At 39.8% G+C, this 16,531-nt stretch overlaps 2 protein-coding genes across 2 annotated transcripts; both read left to right on the forward strand.

The window, feature by feature from the left end:
- The first annotated feature begins 4,969 nt into the window (after nt 1-4,969).
- On the forward strand, nt 4,970-7,595 carry LOC139662775 (complement C1q-like protein 4). Its single transcript, XM_071541486.1, has 4 exons — nt 4,970-5,145; nt 5,259-5,330; nt 6,004-6,135; nt 6,295-7,595. Exons 1-4 carry the CDS (start codon nt 4,989-4,991, stop codon nt 6,576-6,578), a joined length of 645 nt encoding a protein of 214 aa, XP_071397587.1. The 5' UTR covers nt 4,970-4,988; the 3' UTR covers nt 6,579-7,595.
- A 2,394-nt stretch (nt 7,596-9,989) lies between these two features.
- On the forward strand, nt 9,990-15,481 carry LOC139662776 (caspase b-like). The gene is made up of 4 exons (XM_071541488.1): nt 9,990-10,113; nt 11,558-11,843; nt 12,516-12,623; nt 14,497-15,481. Exon 2 carries the CDS (start codon nt 11,564-11,566, stop codon nt 11,810-11,812), a length of 249 nt encoding a protein of 82 aa, XP_071397589.1. The 5' UTR covers nt 9,990-10,113; nt 11,558-11,563; the 3' UTR covers nt 11,813-11,843; nt 12,516-12,623; nt 14,497-15,481.
- The last annotated feature ends 1,050 nt before the right edge of the window (nt 15,482-16,531 follow it).

A 16,531-nucleotide genomic window follows, 5' to 3' on the forward strand; every position in this document is an offset into this window, starting at 1 on the left:
GCTCTCGCAAATGTCACATCGCAAGTTAGGCATAATAGAAATAATATTTTTTATATATATTTTATTTTTTAATTTTTTATATATTTTCAATGTTTCCAACAGCACTTGAAGGCAGCATATACACAGTGGGCCACAGGCAGGGATGGGGTTGGGCCTTATACAGCATGATGAAGACTATCACTCACCTCACTGATTGTGTGCAACTATTTTTGCTCTGATTTCCCATATGGCCAAGAAATCCTTCAAAATATATTTTGACTGTCCAAAATATATTTTGGATATACTTACAGATGTATGTTGTTAATAATAGGAAGAAAATGTATTTCCAGTGTCCAAAGTATATTATGAATTAATTTAATCTAGGTGTAGTAGTAGTAGTAGTAGGCTACTTCTTTTGGCTACTTTTTTAGTATATTTTGAAACATATATGTAAACATATTCTGTGATATGTTTTGTTTTTTGTTTTTTTTTTTGTTTTGCATTAAGAGGTAACATAATTGATATGAGCAGAAAACTGGCTTCTTGTGTCTATAATATAAAGCCAATCTGTTCTTATTCCACAAGTTTTCTAATGATGATTAACTCCCACTCTCTAAAATTAAGATAGGTGAGTAGGAGAGATATGAGAGACGCAATCAGTATTTTACAATGAAATGAGCATCTGGTCAGATAGAGTCGGAGGATGCAGTGTAGTGTGTGTGTGTGTGTGTGTGTGTGTGTGGTTTAGGAATGCAGGGCCTCGCCTGTACCTGCAGCTCCTGTGGAGGAGAGGTAGAGGGGAGCAGGGGTGTGGCACCGCTGATGTGTCCATGGGGGAAATAAACTCATAACTGCATGTAGTGAGACGAGACAGATGTAAAGGGGAATTCAACATGTAGACTGCAGCACAAAATATGTTTCTATATTCACTTTTATGTGTTTTCATTGACAAGTTCTTGAAAGTTATTGTACGAGATAGAGGGCCAATGTCAGTGCAAGCATTTAAAATACAGCAAATACAGTATACTATACCGTATGTATATTTTAAATCCTCCCTCAAATATGTAAGATAAAAGGGAGTCCCTTTTATCTTACATATTTGAGGTATATTCTCTTTTCTTTTATTCTTACACTAACTGGACAAGAGATTGAAGAGTAGGTAATATTTAAACAGATGTTAAATGAGGAGAAAAAAGACATAACCTCGGGCTACTACCAAAACAAACGTGTCCAAATTGGCTCCGGCAGTAGGGAAAAGGTCTACCTGGCACTTTCTCTCCCATCCACCAATGAGCTTTTTCACGAATTTCCTACCATATATGGTCAGAGAGAGGTAAGAAAGAGAAAGAGTGCCAGAGAGAGAGCGAGAGAGAGGCAGAGAGGGGTGGAGGCGTGGTCCATTGTTGTGTTGTCGCTTTGGTGTAAAGTTACTTTTCTAACCCTGTCATTACACCGAGCCCTCCCCCTCTTCCTCCTCCTCCCCTTGTCTCCAGTCTGACTCACATCAAAGATGGGCTGATAGAAATGCAGGGCAGCAGCGTGTTGCAGCAGGACTAAACAGAGAGAGGGAGCGCGCACACACACACACACACACACACACACACACACACACACACACACACACACACACACACACACAGGGCAAGATAAGGTGTCTGCATACATTGCCTTTTCTGATTTATGTTCACTGCATGCAATCATGGAGCAAAACAAAACTGATACCTTCCTAATTAGTAGTAGTCACCTGTTTCAGAGAGGCAACAAATTATCCGTCATCTTGATAAGGAAAAGACAGACTTGTTGGACATGAGCCTGAACACCTCCCCAACTCATGTTTCACCCTCCTCCCATCTGCCCACGGGTACAACTCCTGGATTTGTAAAAATCCAGGAGTTTCTTTGAGCAAGAGTTTGTGCCTTCTGCCATCATCACTCTCAACAAACTGCATCAATAACATCTTGGACTACTTCTGGTTTTTGTTTATGTCAAGTACCAACATGCCTATGACAAACATTAGGGACATCTTCCTGATACTGGGCTGCATCCACATCTCAACTGCCTCCAAGCTTCAAAATCCTTCTCTAACTCGTCTGCTTCTCTTTATCTACATCTCCTCCTTTTTATGATTCACAAAGATTTAATAAGGGAAATCAATAAGGGATAATGGCTTTTACCCGGTTTCACCTCATCAGTGTGCTTCATGAAAAAAGGAAGTGTCTTGTATTGCTGTTGTTTAGTGTTTCCATGTACATCTGTCTTGCTTTAAGAGAGATGAGTGTCTGTCATTCAGACTCCACGCTTCTCTCCAGACCTGATGCTTTACTCAACCTTCATCCTGTTAGTCAATTTCTGCCACCACAGGGCGCAGTCTGCTGTTTCACCATGTAGCGCATGATGCAACTTCCTGTGGTTTGCCTCAAGAACGGGAAATGCTCCCATGCACCTCATAGTGGCCTTAGTGTACATTGACCACAATCTCTGTTCTGTGTAGCGCACACACTTACAGTATAGCTACTATAACACAACAACTAGAAAATGGTGTTTCAAGTTACTTAACACATTTAAATATGCGCTGCCATTGTGCAAGCCTCCAACTTGGAGTACAAGAGAGAGCAGAGCAGTCATGTTGAGTCCTGTCATGTAGGCCACTGTGGCTGTCAGTGGAAGAGAGAGAGAGAGAGAGAGAGAGAGAGAGAGAGAGAGAGAGAGAGAGAGAGAGAGAGAGAGAGAGAGAGAGAGAGAGAGAGAGAGAGAGAGAGAGAGAGAGAGAGAGCCCTGCTGTGGACGACACTGGAAACTACAAGCTGAGGTGTGAACCAGACACTCAGACACACAAACCACCAGTCTGTTGACATTATGAGTGTTTCTAACTGTGTTTGCGTTTTCTTAAGTATCACCAACCACATAAAATAGATCAGAAGTATGGTTACAGTATATGTATAGATTTAATTATTAACTAAACTTTAATTATTAACTAAAATTAGTTGTGGTCTGTGACATTACAAGTCATAGGTATATCTATGTCACGTGCAAATTTGTCCACCCAAAAGCTATAATGTGTCCAAATGTATAATATGTCCAAAATATTGTGAGGACATACAGTACATAGGCCTATATTTTATACACAAGGAAGTGAGTTACACTATATCGCCAGTAGAGGGCGTTCTTGCATTTTTTTGGCACGTATTGTCACCTCCTTGCGTATCCTTCCTTTCTGTTGTGTTGCCGTAGTTTTTTGTCAGCTGCCTGTATGCTGTGTGTGGTGCTGCAAGAGAGAAAACAAGCTATTAAATGCAGAAAACCCGCTCTGCCTCAACCGCCATCAGGACTCGTGTCTCCCTTCTGTACCACTGTCTCCTCTCTCTGTCCACCCTGGAGTCAATATACTTTAAAATTAACACAACGCAGAGACTGTTTAAGGGTGTAAGGGCTGACAGACAGAACAACAGGGATACATATACAAATCATAATTTTACCCACAAACTCAAGTAATGTATTCAGGGTCTTATTTTGTGTAGCTTGATCAAAAATGAGAAAACATTCTCAAAGTGGAAAAGTTGAAAATGATCTATAAAATTATTTTACAGTTTTACAGTTATGTAACCTCAAATTTTATACACCCTAAAACAGAATTATGCCCACAATTGAAAAATGGCCATATTCAGTACACAAAATTAGTTCAATTTAATTGTAAAGTTTTTCCACTGCCTCCTTTGTTCAAGCAGATTCCATTATAACAGTGGCAAAAGACAATCTTGGACATTAAAACCATCAAAGTTCTCTAAAATTCATCAGCTTTAAAACCAAGCACTCGTAAAGTCATACTGGGAGAAACGCAACAATGACATCACTGCCTCAGTGTGTATGTCAACTGCCTTCGGAGGCAAGGGTAATGAGTTCAAACCCCAGGTGGGGGCAGTAAAAATACTGATATTATTCACTTCCATTGTACCTGAGGTGCTCAAATGACCAACAGTTGAAGTGTGAATTTGCAGTGTTTGTGATTTTACATCCAAATGAGTTCTATGTCATTGCAATGCTATTGTGCTGGTTCTGGATTACTGACTGTTCCCAGAGTAAAAACAAAACATGGTGAAGCTGCCTTTAGCTTCCATGCTGCTCAAATGTGGAACAAATTGCCAGTGGAGCTGAGACTTGAGCCAATGCAGACTACTTTCAAATCCAAGCTAAAGACCTACCTGTTTACCATTGCTTTTAATTAATTTTCTTTTATACTAACTTTTTTTTTTTTTTTTGTTTTTTTTTTTTTTAATTCTGTGTGCATTTGCCTGTTTGCTTTTATTGCTTTTATTCTATGTACTTTTGCTTGCTCGCTTTTAATGTTTTTATCATTTGTTTCTTGTGCTTTTGCCTGTGTACTCTGTAAAGCACCTTGGGTTGCCTTTGGGTATGGAATGTGCTATATAAATAAATTTGCCTTGCCTTGCCTTGCATCTCTTCTCTGAACAAAGAAAACCCACTTTGAAACCTCTTCCACTCCAGATCACGGTACTGGGTCTGGAGACTACTCTAAATTACTACCAACAAAAAGTTTAAAAAATGCTGTGGTGTGCTGTTTTTAATCATTCTAAAAGACGGAAACTTAACACGCTGTCCAAGTGATCCAAGTGTATTTTGTCCAAACAATGTCTGATAGGAAATAATTGCAATATTTAGGTGAAGAATTCTCTGTAAGCCTCCTTTTCCACGGCAGTGACACACTCTCCTCTCTTTCTGATTGTCCTTCCCAATTGCGCAATCCTGATAAGCAGGTTGGATGTGCAGGGCGCATGGAAAGTGTTGTTTTTAAGTGTGCTATATAAATAAATTGGAACTTGAACTTGTTTCGTGTGAAACGGAACATCCTGGGCTCATCCCAAATTGTCAACAAACGAATCCGGTGTGTGTTTTTCCTCTGAATCTGAACACAACAGGTTTGGGGACTGTATATAAAGACTAGAATAGAAGCGCACACTTTACCCGAAGAAGGTCAGGTAGCCAGTCTATCCATGGGGACCACTGTGTTTGGGTTGCTGTTGCTGGGCTACTGTCTGTGTGGAGGGCAGGCGGGAAAACCAACATGTGTGATCTCCCCTCACTCCCAGCAATACATCCAACTGGTTAACCTGAATGTAAAGATGATTTACTTGCAGAAAGAAAATGAAGGTAGGGTTTTAAGACTGATGTTCAAGCAGACGGCTTTAAAAATCTGGCCATCTGGCAATGTTCAAAATACATTCTCCTCGGTTGATCAATATTGTGTATGTGTATTGTTGTAGCACAGGCAAAGAGGCTAAGAGAACTGGAGAAGCAGAAGAGCCAGGTGGACATCCTGAAGAGACAGTTACAAGGTATTATGGAGAAAGGACCGACTTGAGTAGGACTCAGACTTTGCATGACAAATTTATCCATACTAATATTCTGAATGTTTAAATCACCTTCATGTTCAGCTCAAGCAACCGCCCTTGCCTCTGTGAAAGCCAAGTCTACAATCAATAAAACAAACAATAAAATCAGCATAAAGATTTTATTTTGATTGAGCATGAACGTAGATTTCAAATTCACGATGCTTTAAAGAAATATATATTTTTTTTTAATGTATCTTGTTCAAGCATGTATATACACAGTAGCATGAGACGGCTTTTTAATGGCATTTTACACCCAAATGCGAGGTCCAAAACCCATGCATAATGACTCATTTTTATTCTCCCTCAGTATAATGCAATCTATAAACAAAGTGGATTTTATAAACAGTTTCTTTCTGACATTTGTTAAAAATTATTACAATTTTAAACAAACATTTATTTGGATCTTCTATATTCACTTTTAAACATTTTCCATTTAATATTTTGATTTTTGTTTTAACTAACCCTAATCTAACCCTAACCCATTTAGAAAAGAAAAATGCATTTTGCCGTGTATTTTCAGTCATGATATTAAATAATGTGACTGACAACAGTAGCACAGTTACATATGCAACACTGACATTTGAAACTAGAAGAAAATATGTTTGTGTCATTTCAGTCAAACAGGTGGCTTTCTCAGCCTCACTACTGGCGTCTGGCCATGGATACACTGGACCCTACAAGGCACACACCAATTTGGTTTTCAGACGTGTCGCCACAAACATCGGAAATGCCTACAACCCCCACAGAGGTATATTATATATTATATATTATATTGCACTATGGAATTGAACAATAACAAAAAATTACATACAATTCATATAACTTGACCAACCCAAACAGAACCCAGTCGTCCTTTAATACAGAATTTTAGGTAGCTGCTGTTTGACCGATAAGCTGTTTGTTCCAGGTGTCTTCACCGCACCAGTGAGGGGGGTGTACCACTTCCAGTTCTATGTCAGCGCATATGGACATGCTTCGATTGCCTCCTCCGCCATGTTGGTCAAGAATAAAGAGCAGATATTTATGGCCTATGAACACCGGAAGTCTGGTTATGGGACTGCCGCTAATGGTGTGTCACTGCTTCTGGAGGTCGGAGATGTCGTGTTTCTGCGTCTCTGGCACAACACAAGGATCTATGACGATAGTACTCACACTAGCAGCTTCAGCGGTCACTTGCTGTTCACCATGTGAAGAGGACAAGACAGCAGATGTGTCAAAGGAAAAATCCCCCCTGAATCACTTAAAACTGTTATAAACAGCAATTGACAATGTACAGTAGCCTATCTTGCATTTCTAGGCTCATTTTGTTGTATGCTGATTGATGTTTAACTGGTGAAACATAGATGACATCACGTCACGTCAAGATATATCCAGTGCAGCTACAGTGCAATTTGATAGCTGATTTTTTTTGCGATTTAAATATCAAAGTAAATGTCACATTTTGGTGTCAATCCCTCAGAATCAAAGAGCATGGGTTTTTGTCTCGGCTTTCTCATCATAGAAGAGGCAGAGACACCAATTTCTCCACCAACAGTAGCCTCTATAGACCAGAATGCAATGCAGCCACAAGACATGTTGCATTTAGAGTAAGGGGGGCGTGGCTGTGATAATAGAATTACCCCAGTGTTCCCAAATTAGTGGCTAACTATGTGTATTCATATATCCACACACCCACCTTTGATTGAAAGCAACAAGTTCAGGCACGTTCTCTGGGGGTTGTAAGAAGGCATTCTGGGAAAATCGCTAACTGAAGTAGAAGTAGATGAGGCAGGTTGAGGGAAAGTGTTGCTACACCCAAAAAGTAAATTACAACACTTCATCACAAAATAACTTGTGGAATGCACTGAACATCACAGATTGATGATATCTAACAGTGTGAGAGTATCCAAGGGTGGATTTGTCGTTTAATATTCAATAGTTTTGTGGTGATTATGGTGACGGGTATTTTGATGGGTTTTGGGTGTTTTTTCAGATACACTGAAACGCTGATGGCTGATTTATTCATCTCTAATTTTCACATTAATGGGTGTTATGTCTTATGTTAATTAATCTATTAACTCGATAATCAGCAATAATATGTTCCAGTAGCAACATACTGTATAGTAATGGTTTATCATTGTATTCAATATTCACCATACATCCATACATCTGTTCTCATCTATATTATCTGTAACTCTGTAACCCTGTGCAACTTCATCACTAAAGCATTCAAAGACATCTGCTCTGTGCCTGTCTCTGCTTCTTACGCAAGCCCCATGAGCCATATATTCATCATGCCTCTGAATAAATTAGGTATTCCAAAAACAGAGCAAAATGCAGAGGAACAGCCCCACCAGCAAAGCTGTAAAAGGCAAGTTGTATTTATGACTGGCGTTTATACTATCATGTGGTACCAGCACCATGATAGTAAGCAGTGAACAGTGCGGTGATTTTCTGAGGCCTTTTATTGTTTCCTCAGTTTTCTTTGTTGCCTGTGTACTTGAGCAAACACTGGCACCCACCAGGTTGTCATACAAGTAGCATGGAGGTTTTAACTTGCTTATGGGAGAGGAACATCACTGAAAATCAGATTGGGGCGAGGTGAATTGCTTTAGTCCGTGTTTTGAGCTCCAGTGTATCTGAAACACTGACAGCTTCCAATGCAGAGCAAAACCATGGGAAAATGTGTTTAAGTAAATGTAACGGGTCTCAGGCTTGGTGCTGTTAACAGATTATAATAATCCTGAAACACAGGAAATGAAGTGAGAGGGTACAACGTGACTGTCCTTTCTCCAAGCGTTTGGATTATGAACAGGATTGGTGCCTGTACTTGCCTACCCAGTTCCAGTGAAGTTATAGAAAGGTAGCCTACTGCCACCTACTGTCATAAAATAAAATAGTATGCCATTAAATGACCTGTAGATCACAATGCTAGATCAGTGGTGGTCTATAAATAAAAGTTTTATAAAAATAAACAAAAACCTTTTCAAAATAAATGACAAAAACCTTTATAGAAACAAAAATACTTTTCAATATCACAAAACCCTTTTGTGGGCATCACACAAACGGAGAATGTAGTTAGACCAAACAGCATGTTCCAAACATGTCTTGACTCTGTAACTATGAGGCTGAAGTACAACCAGTTTCATTGTGAGACTAGTGAAATTCCTTCTTTATGAACAACAAAAACTAGGAAGTAAGTGATGTTCTGTTGTAGAGTCAAATCAGCTGTGCGTGTCCGCAGTGTGTTTATACAATATTGTGGGAGTAAAGCTACCTAACCGTGTCCCACTCTCATGTCTGTGTGTCTGTGAGAGTAAGAAACTGAAGGAACCGTGCACTTGTCTTGTGAAAAAGTTTCCGGATACATTTCTCCTTTGCCCAGAATTTCTCTCAAACGATTTTGTCATATGAACTGTAACCAAGTAAAATCTTGAAAACTGTTGCATGTTGCTTTTATATTTTTGTTGAGTTTAGAATAATATTGCACGCCGGTTATGGTGGGCTGGTCTGGATCAAAGTCCAGGGCTGGGTTTTTTTTGCCCCAGTCCATCCCTGCACTCAGTGTATAAACAGTGGATCAAATTTCAGTCAAATTTATCCAAGCTGTCAGACCAGTTCTGTGACTTCCTCATCTCTTTCTGATGAAATGAGGTTTGGCAACAGTCTAACTTGAGGCCTGGTGTTGATTTTATCTGGCAACACTAAAAGTAAAACGTGTAAAACATTCTTACAGAAGGTTCAGTTTGGCCCCAAAGTCAGACAGAAATGTGGGAAATCTCAGTACAGTTAACTAATGAATATTCACACCTGTAAGCATCAAATACATACGTTGAACGATGTAACCACCATCATCATATACACAGGCATATATTTTAACAATACAATGCAATTCCACATAGCTCATTTATCAAACATGTCTAATGTTTACTTGTTATTTATAAAGCACATTTCCCCCACTATAATTTATTTGCACAGCAGCAAACACACACTAAAGCATTTTTTCAGGGGATCCAACTTTTGGAACAACACCTACAACCTTTCAGTCACAGCTTACTTCTGGTTAACACAGCAGACTAATTAGTTAATATGTGCGGTTCTCGTTACTGGTTGAGGTAATGAGGAGACTCCAGCTGAGTTGTGTTTTGTGATCAAGACGCTGATATGTGCTCCAACAAACCACAGCAAGGCACATTATCAGAGCAACGTGGGTGTGAATCAAGTTCAAGATCAAGTAATTTTTTTTATATAGTCCTTCATCATAAGCATGGGGTCAAAGGACAAAGAGGGTCTTGGACCGCAGTTTGGGAACCACTGTTCTAGAACAATGGGATGTGTGAATACATAATCAGCTTTTCACCATGTTTGACCCCACAGTCAGCTAAAGTAGCTTTCAAATATGACTTAGTTTTAATAAAATAAAATAAAAATTGTGAAATTTACATGTGGTCTTATTTGCCCAGCTCCATGCATTATGTTCCTGTGCTTAGACTACCTTTTATTTCATTGTAGATGATGTTGTTGGACACATTAAAGCCACACCTCCTGATCTGTGATTTCTCCACCTCAGACTAACAAAGGTTAGACTGGTTTAGTGTGACGTTTCTAGACTTTGGTAGTTAAGTTATGAGGATGTGACAGCAGCCTCAGATCAAATGAACACAGACACCAGGACTGAAGTCTGCCAGTGTTTCCTCTACAGATGAAGGCAGAAAGTATGTTTGACTGGATCTGGATGTGAAGCAAGGTACGGATCCTACCAAGTGAACTGTGTGGAATTGCATTGTATGTGTAAAAGTGTTTGACTGTGTATATGAGGATGGTGATGAAGTCAGCATTAAAACAGCATTATTATGGTAAAATGAAAAAATGGTGATGAATAATGTTAAATAGGCCTAGGTGTAATGCTGAGTATAGGACCCAAATGCATAGATGACACAGTGGCAGAAGTAGTTTTAGTCTTTTATATAGACTCAGCAAGAAAATACAAAAAACAACAAAAACTAATGTCAACAGAGCAGAACTAAGGTCTGTGCTTGTAGCAAACACGCCACAGCAAGAAGGTATACAAACAAAACCTATACTAAACTGAAGAATAAACAGGCAGATGATCTGTCTCTCACACAAAGAGAGCATGTAATACAACCTTCTTAAACTTTTGACATGAGGTTGAAAGTTTATCGGGAACGTGCCTCAAAGTCTGCGAGTCAGTGAGTGCAGACTTTGGGATTGGGTCTTAGAAGACACACATATCTGAAAAAGGAGAGAGTGAGTGAGAGAGACTAGTATAGGCTACATGCATGATGGCTTAAAGAGTGGTGTGCCTAAAATACCAGCAATTCCACACGTGCTCAAGTGTTGAGATAATGACTGATAATGTCGTTTCTCACCACAAGCAACACATAGATTCCATTTAACTTCTCAGAAAATGTGTTTTAGTGCATCTGACTCCTCAGGTCAGGCAGGCTATTGTTTTTGTATGTGTTATCTCTTTCTTTCTTTCTTATAAAAACTGCCTTCCCATGCACAAAAATGCACAAAACTTTGCAAAAGACTGTAATATGGGCGCAATCTTCCTGATGGTGGCGCTACACCAACCATCCAAAGTTAAAAAATCAGCCATATGTGCCTCAGTTGTTCAATTTTCTGAGGATGTAAGCCCATATGAGAGGAATCCTTTGTTCACTGCTACCTAGTGGAAATAAAGTTAATCACTGTTTTTTTCTCATAAACTGTAAACCTACAGTAAATAAGTCTAAATCCTTCCACACCTTCGATCCTTCAGTCCTCGAAATGACACCAAACCAGCCTCCACAATCTGCAGGCCATCAGCTTTAAGTTATATTAGGTTTATAAAAAGATCCAGAATTGAGCCCACAGTGACTTTAATTGTCTTACTGTAAATTGTACTGTACACATTTTAACTTATTTGAACAATTACAACCTTGTTGGAGAAGTTCATAGGTATATAAGTGCTGTGTGTTTATACCAAAGGGTTATATATGATCAGACAATAGAACAAATATTATTAATTACATTATCAATTACCTTTTATGATCTGGCTGACAAAGTACTTTTACAAAACTTCCACATCTATAATACTGGTATTGACGAGAATTCATTTTTAATGATCCCAGTGGAGAAATTGCATAGTTGTCCTTTGAGTGTAAAATATTGGCCGATTTTACCAGGGAGCAATGATGACGATGGATAAAGAGAAGCTGTTGGAAACACTGGAGGATTTGGGAGGGGAAGAGCTCAAGCGCTTCCAGTGGTTCCTGCAGCAGGACGACATCCTGGAAGGCTTCCCAGCCATCAAAAAGAGCAAAGTGGAAAATGCTGACAGGGAGGACACAGTGGATCAGATGGTGCAGACCTTCAACAAAAACACTCTGGAGGTGACCAAGAAGGTTTTGAAGAAGATCAACAGGAATGATCTAGAGTAGAGTTTGTCCAACAGCAGCTCAGGACCCAAAGGTAAGACATGGGGAGATAAAAATACGAACATGTGAAAAACAAAAAAGACACAGATGTCTCATGAATTTATATTTAAACACTGGTAACACATTATTTGGATAGTCCAACGTTGCCACTAAACTAACAATCAAGTGATGAAAAGTAGATGTTCAACAAAGTGCCACTTGTCTATTTGGTCCATCTCTACAGACTATCTAACCCTAACCCTAACCCTAACCCTATCTCTAAAATTAACCCCAACCCTAAGATTAACCCAAACCTCTACAGAGACTTCACACAATTATGAGTTTCACTTGAAACTCAGTAGACCTTTTAGTGACATAGTCACTTGAAAGGAAGTTGAGTGTCAGCATTGGACTATGAGACTCCTCCTTCCTTGTTGGTGCTGGTTAGTGGTTACTGGTCTGTGCCAATGATTTTATTGCACATCCTCACAGTGTTGTGGAGGCGGTTTGTGTTGAAGAGGCGTTGCCTCTATGTTTTGGGTATTTCTCTTGAAGATGAGTTTGTGATGGATGGTGGTGCTGAGGTATTTGTATTCCTCAGCACGCTCTGTGGTTAGGGTTAGTTACCATTTATCTCACTCTCTCTCTCTCTGTCTGTCTCTCTCTCTCTCTCTGTCTGTCTGTCTGCCGCTCTCTGACTCTCTCTGTCTCTCTCTCTCCCTCTCAGTGGATGTCAGTGATGTTGGGGAGACTTCAGCAAACAGAGGAGCTTCCTCCATTCAACCACAGTCTGCTCCTCTTCCTCACCTTCCCACTGACAGCAGTCAGACTGAAGGTAAAGCTATTCTCTGGCTTGTCCTGGCTGCCATGTTGGCTGTCTTCTCATTGCCCATTTAGTGTAAAATGATGAAGGATTTACATAATATGTTTCTTTTACTGGATGTCACAGCTCCTGGGGCCGTATTCACAAACGTTATGAGAAAATCCCTGTTTAATTAATAGTAGAGCAAGTCAATGATGCAGATGTCCTTCCCATCAGTGAACCCGACAACACCGGGGAAGCCCACTATATCCATAAATGCTGTTTTATTGGCTGGCAATAGGCCGCAGTCTCTTGCCAGAGTGAAGTAGGCGTACAGGTCCTGGAGAGAAGGCAGGTTGCAGCCGATCACCTTCTCTGCAGAGTGGATGATCTGCTGCAGCCTGGACTTGTCCCTGGCAGTAGAAGCAGCAAACCAGATGGTGATGGAGGATGTGAGGATGGACTCCATGATGGCTGTGTAAAACTGCACCATCATTTTCTGCGGCAGGTCGAATTTCTTCAGTTGGTGTAGAAAGTACATCCTCTACTGGGCTTTCTTCATGATGGAGCTGATGTTCTGCTCCCAACTGAGGTCCTGGGAAATGATGGTGCCCAGGAATCTTCTATAGCTTACATATGCCTTGTGGTCTGCCTGAAGTTTAGATTTTTTAAAGTTCACCAGATGCTTGTCCCTCTCTCTAATCAAATCTAGAATCTCAGAAGTGATCCATTTACCTCTCCTATGTTTAATTCTAACCTCCTTAATTGGTGCCACTTTGTCAAGCACACACAAGAATTTCATTTTAAAGATGCCATGCTTTATCAGCATCATCATGTTCCAAAACAGCAGACCAATCTATCCCATGTAACTGTTGTATAAATGAGTATTTTCTCATTGATCTAATGCTGACTGAATTTTACTGTCCTGGGTTGACTTTTGATTTGGTAACCTTATGAGTACAAAAGATAATTTTGTGGTCACTGATCCCAATATCTAAAACACCTGACTCGATTTTAATGATGTCTGAAACCAATATCAAATCTAAAATTGACTCACCGTTAGCACACACCCTAATTGGTTCTGTTATAAGCTGTTGGAGGCCAAATAATCTATTAAAATTGTGCAAAGAGTCCACCAGTCCATTTTTCTTTGAAGATGACTGTACATTTGTATTAAAATCCCCAATAATAATAGATTCAAATTTCATAAAATTGTTACATTCGTTGATAGCCAATTCTAATAGTTCATAAAAATCGTTCTGTTTGGGAGGTCTGCAGCAAACACCGACAAGGAGCGGTCGTGTTTTAGGGCAATAAAAAGGTCACAAAAGTCACATGCAACTGCTTTGCTGTTTTTTCTTACGGCCTTTTCGCATGTCGGACAAATGTCAGATTTTGTGGTGTTGCTGGGACCTGGGCAGGGGTGAACGTCGCCCGTAAGAGCAAACAAAGGGTTCTGATCAGTTTGTTTTGTATTCACCGTTGTATTCACCATTTCTGATGTCTGTTGGTGTTTTTGCTTAAGCCTACTAAGGCCTTGTTTTTGCAGGTAGGGTGATATCAAACTGCTGTATAATTGACCATGACCAAAAGTTATATTCCTGACAGGCAGTCCTTTCATTGGGGAAGAGTCAGAAGGCCTCTCATTTCCAAACCATGAAGGGGCATTCACAAATCTCCACATGTTCAGTAAAACATGTGGAGTAAAAAAAGAGTAGTAAAACTCTAGGGACGATTAACACCACATTTGGCTTCAAGTTCACCAAGCTACCTGGGCCTGGTAGAGGAGACCAGGCTGTAGCTGGTAGAGGAACAGACAACTTGTTAATAAATCAACAAATAATAAACACAACAGTTGTATTAGATGGTAAACCGCTGCTGTATTGTGTCTCGTTCTCTCCATCAGATGCCTGTGAACTCACTCTGGACCCAAACACAGCACACGGAAACCTCCTCCTGTCTGAGGACAACAGAAAGGTGACAGAGGTGAGAGAGCAGCAGTCACATCCTGATCACCCAGAGAGGTTTGATCTCTGTTATCAGCTGCTGTGTAGAAACGGTCTGACCGGTTGCTGCTACTGGGAGGTGGAGAGGAAAGGAGAGGTTTAAATAGGAGAGAGTCACTCTGTACAGGATCACACACACACTTACAACTTAATGTGAGAATATTAACGTTTGTATTTTCATATAGATTTATGAGTCGTTTTACTGTAAAGAACACGATTAATCAATTACTGTCAACAGAATGTTTTCTATATTCAGGGAAACTGAACAGGGTTTTAACACGACTCATGTACTGGAACATGAATATTATACATTAGAAAATGAAATGAATGAAATATGAAACCAGACAGAATCAAGTAGTTGTGGGGTGCCCAGGTGGCTCACTGAGTCGAGCGTGTACCATAAGGCTCAGTTTTTTCCACAGCGACCCGGGTTCAAATCCGGCACACGGTCCTTTGCTGTATGTCCTCCCCTCGCTCTCTCTCCCATACCTTCCTGTCTCTCTTTCACTATATCTGTCAAATAAAGCATAAAAATGCCAAAAATAAATCTTTAAAAAAAAAAAGAATCAAGTTGTTGTTTATGATTGATGGGTTAAAATATCTTTCTTTTGTGTCTTTGTTTAATTTGGTATTTTTTAAACATTGTTTAAGATGTGTGTTTGTCTGTCTGTTAGCAGGATATCTCGAAAAGTTGGGCACAGATTTGCATAAAACTTAGTATGAAGGTTGGTTATGGGCCAAGGAAGAACTGATTAACTTTTCATGTCGATTGGCCAAAAGGGGGTGTGGTTTTGGGCGTGGCATATCACCAAAAGGTGGTTGTCACACATGGTGGAGGTCTGTGCTCTACTGAGCACATTTTAGTTTTAAAATGTAATTATTTTCCAAAAATAAACCAATATAATTCTCTGTTGTTGTCTATGTTGTGAGTCATGACTTCTCATAATCAAGAAAAATATAATCTGTCATGGCTGATTTACTTTGCTGACACTCACGTTCACATAATTATGCTAAATATGTAGAGAAAAACACACTATGGATCTTTAATATATGTGCAGGAACGTGACAGTGATTACAAATATTTTTCTTCACACAAGTACACACACACACACACACACACACACACACACACACACTAGTGTATGTTTACTAGCAAGTAGGCCCCACCTGCTACATAAACATTCAAAGAGGAGGGGCTAACAGATGGGCTTATCTGCTGAAAACACACACACACACACACACACACACACACACACATACACACACACATACACACACACACCATAAGCATGGTTTTGAAATATGTTTGTTTGATTAACATGTAACTGAAATAATTAAACTCAGACGAGTTGATATTCAACCAAACTGATTTTTATTAATTATTAATATAATTATTATATATCATTACAATAATGATATTATTAATTAACTTCAAAAGTAAAACTGTTAATTTGCATAAAATTATGTTTGGAGTGCAGATCAGCAACATTACAAGGAGCAATAAGGAGGTCAGAGGTCACAGCAGCCTGACAGTGGATGGAACCACATAGAGTGATGATGATGAAGAAGAAGAAGAAGAAGAAGAACTGACCTGCTGTTCCTTCACTGACTGATCAATGACTAATCTGACATGATGAGAGCGAGAGAGAGACAGAGTGAGAGAAAGAGACAGAGAGAGAGAAGAAGAAAAACCTTCCCCCAGAGCCTGAAACCATGAGTCCAACAACCTAAATAAAGCAGTAGGACTAGGACACAGGATAAAAAGATGTTGTATAGACTCCTCCCTAGAACAGAAAGGACATCCCTCCCCTATACTGGGGTCAAGGGGCACCAGATGTCTGTTTGTAGCTATGGCCCCATGTACAATCCTCCACTGGAGGTCACCCGTCCGTTTGTCAAGAGGGGGGTTGTACAGGGACCGCCAACAGCCTCTTG

The sequence above is a fragment of the Centroberyx affinis genome, unplaced genomic scaffold (genome assembly GCF_046629955.1).
Source record: "Centroberyx affinis isolate AG114_WGS23_722 - 3 ecotype Tasmania unplaced genomic scaffold, CSIRO-AGI_Caff_v1 ptg003890l_1, whole genome shotgun sequence".
Taxonomy (NCBI): domain Eukaryota; kingdom Metazoa; phylum Chordata; class Actinopteri; order Beryciformes; family Berycidae; genus Centroberyx; species Centroberyx affinis.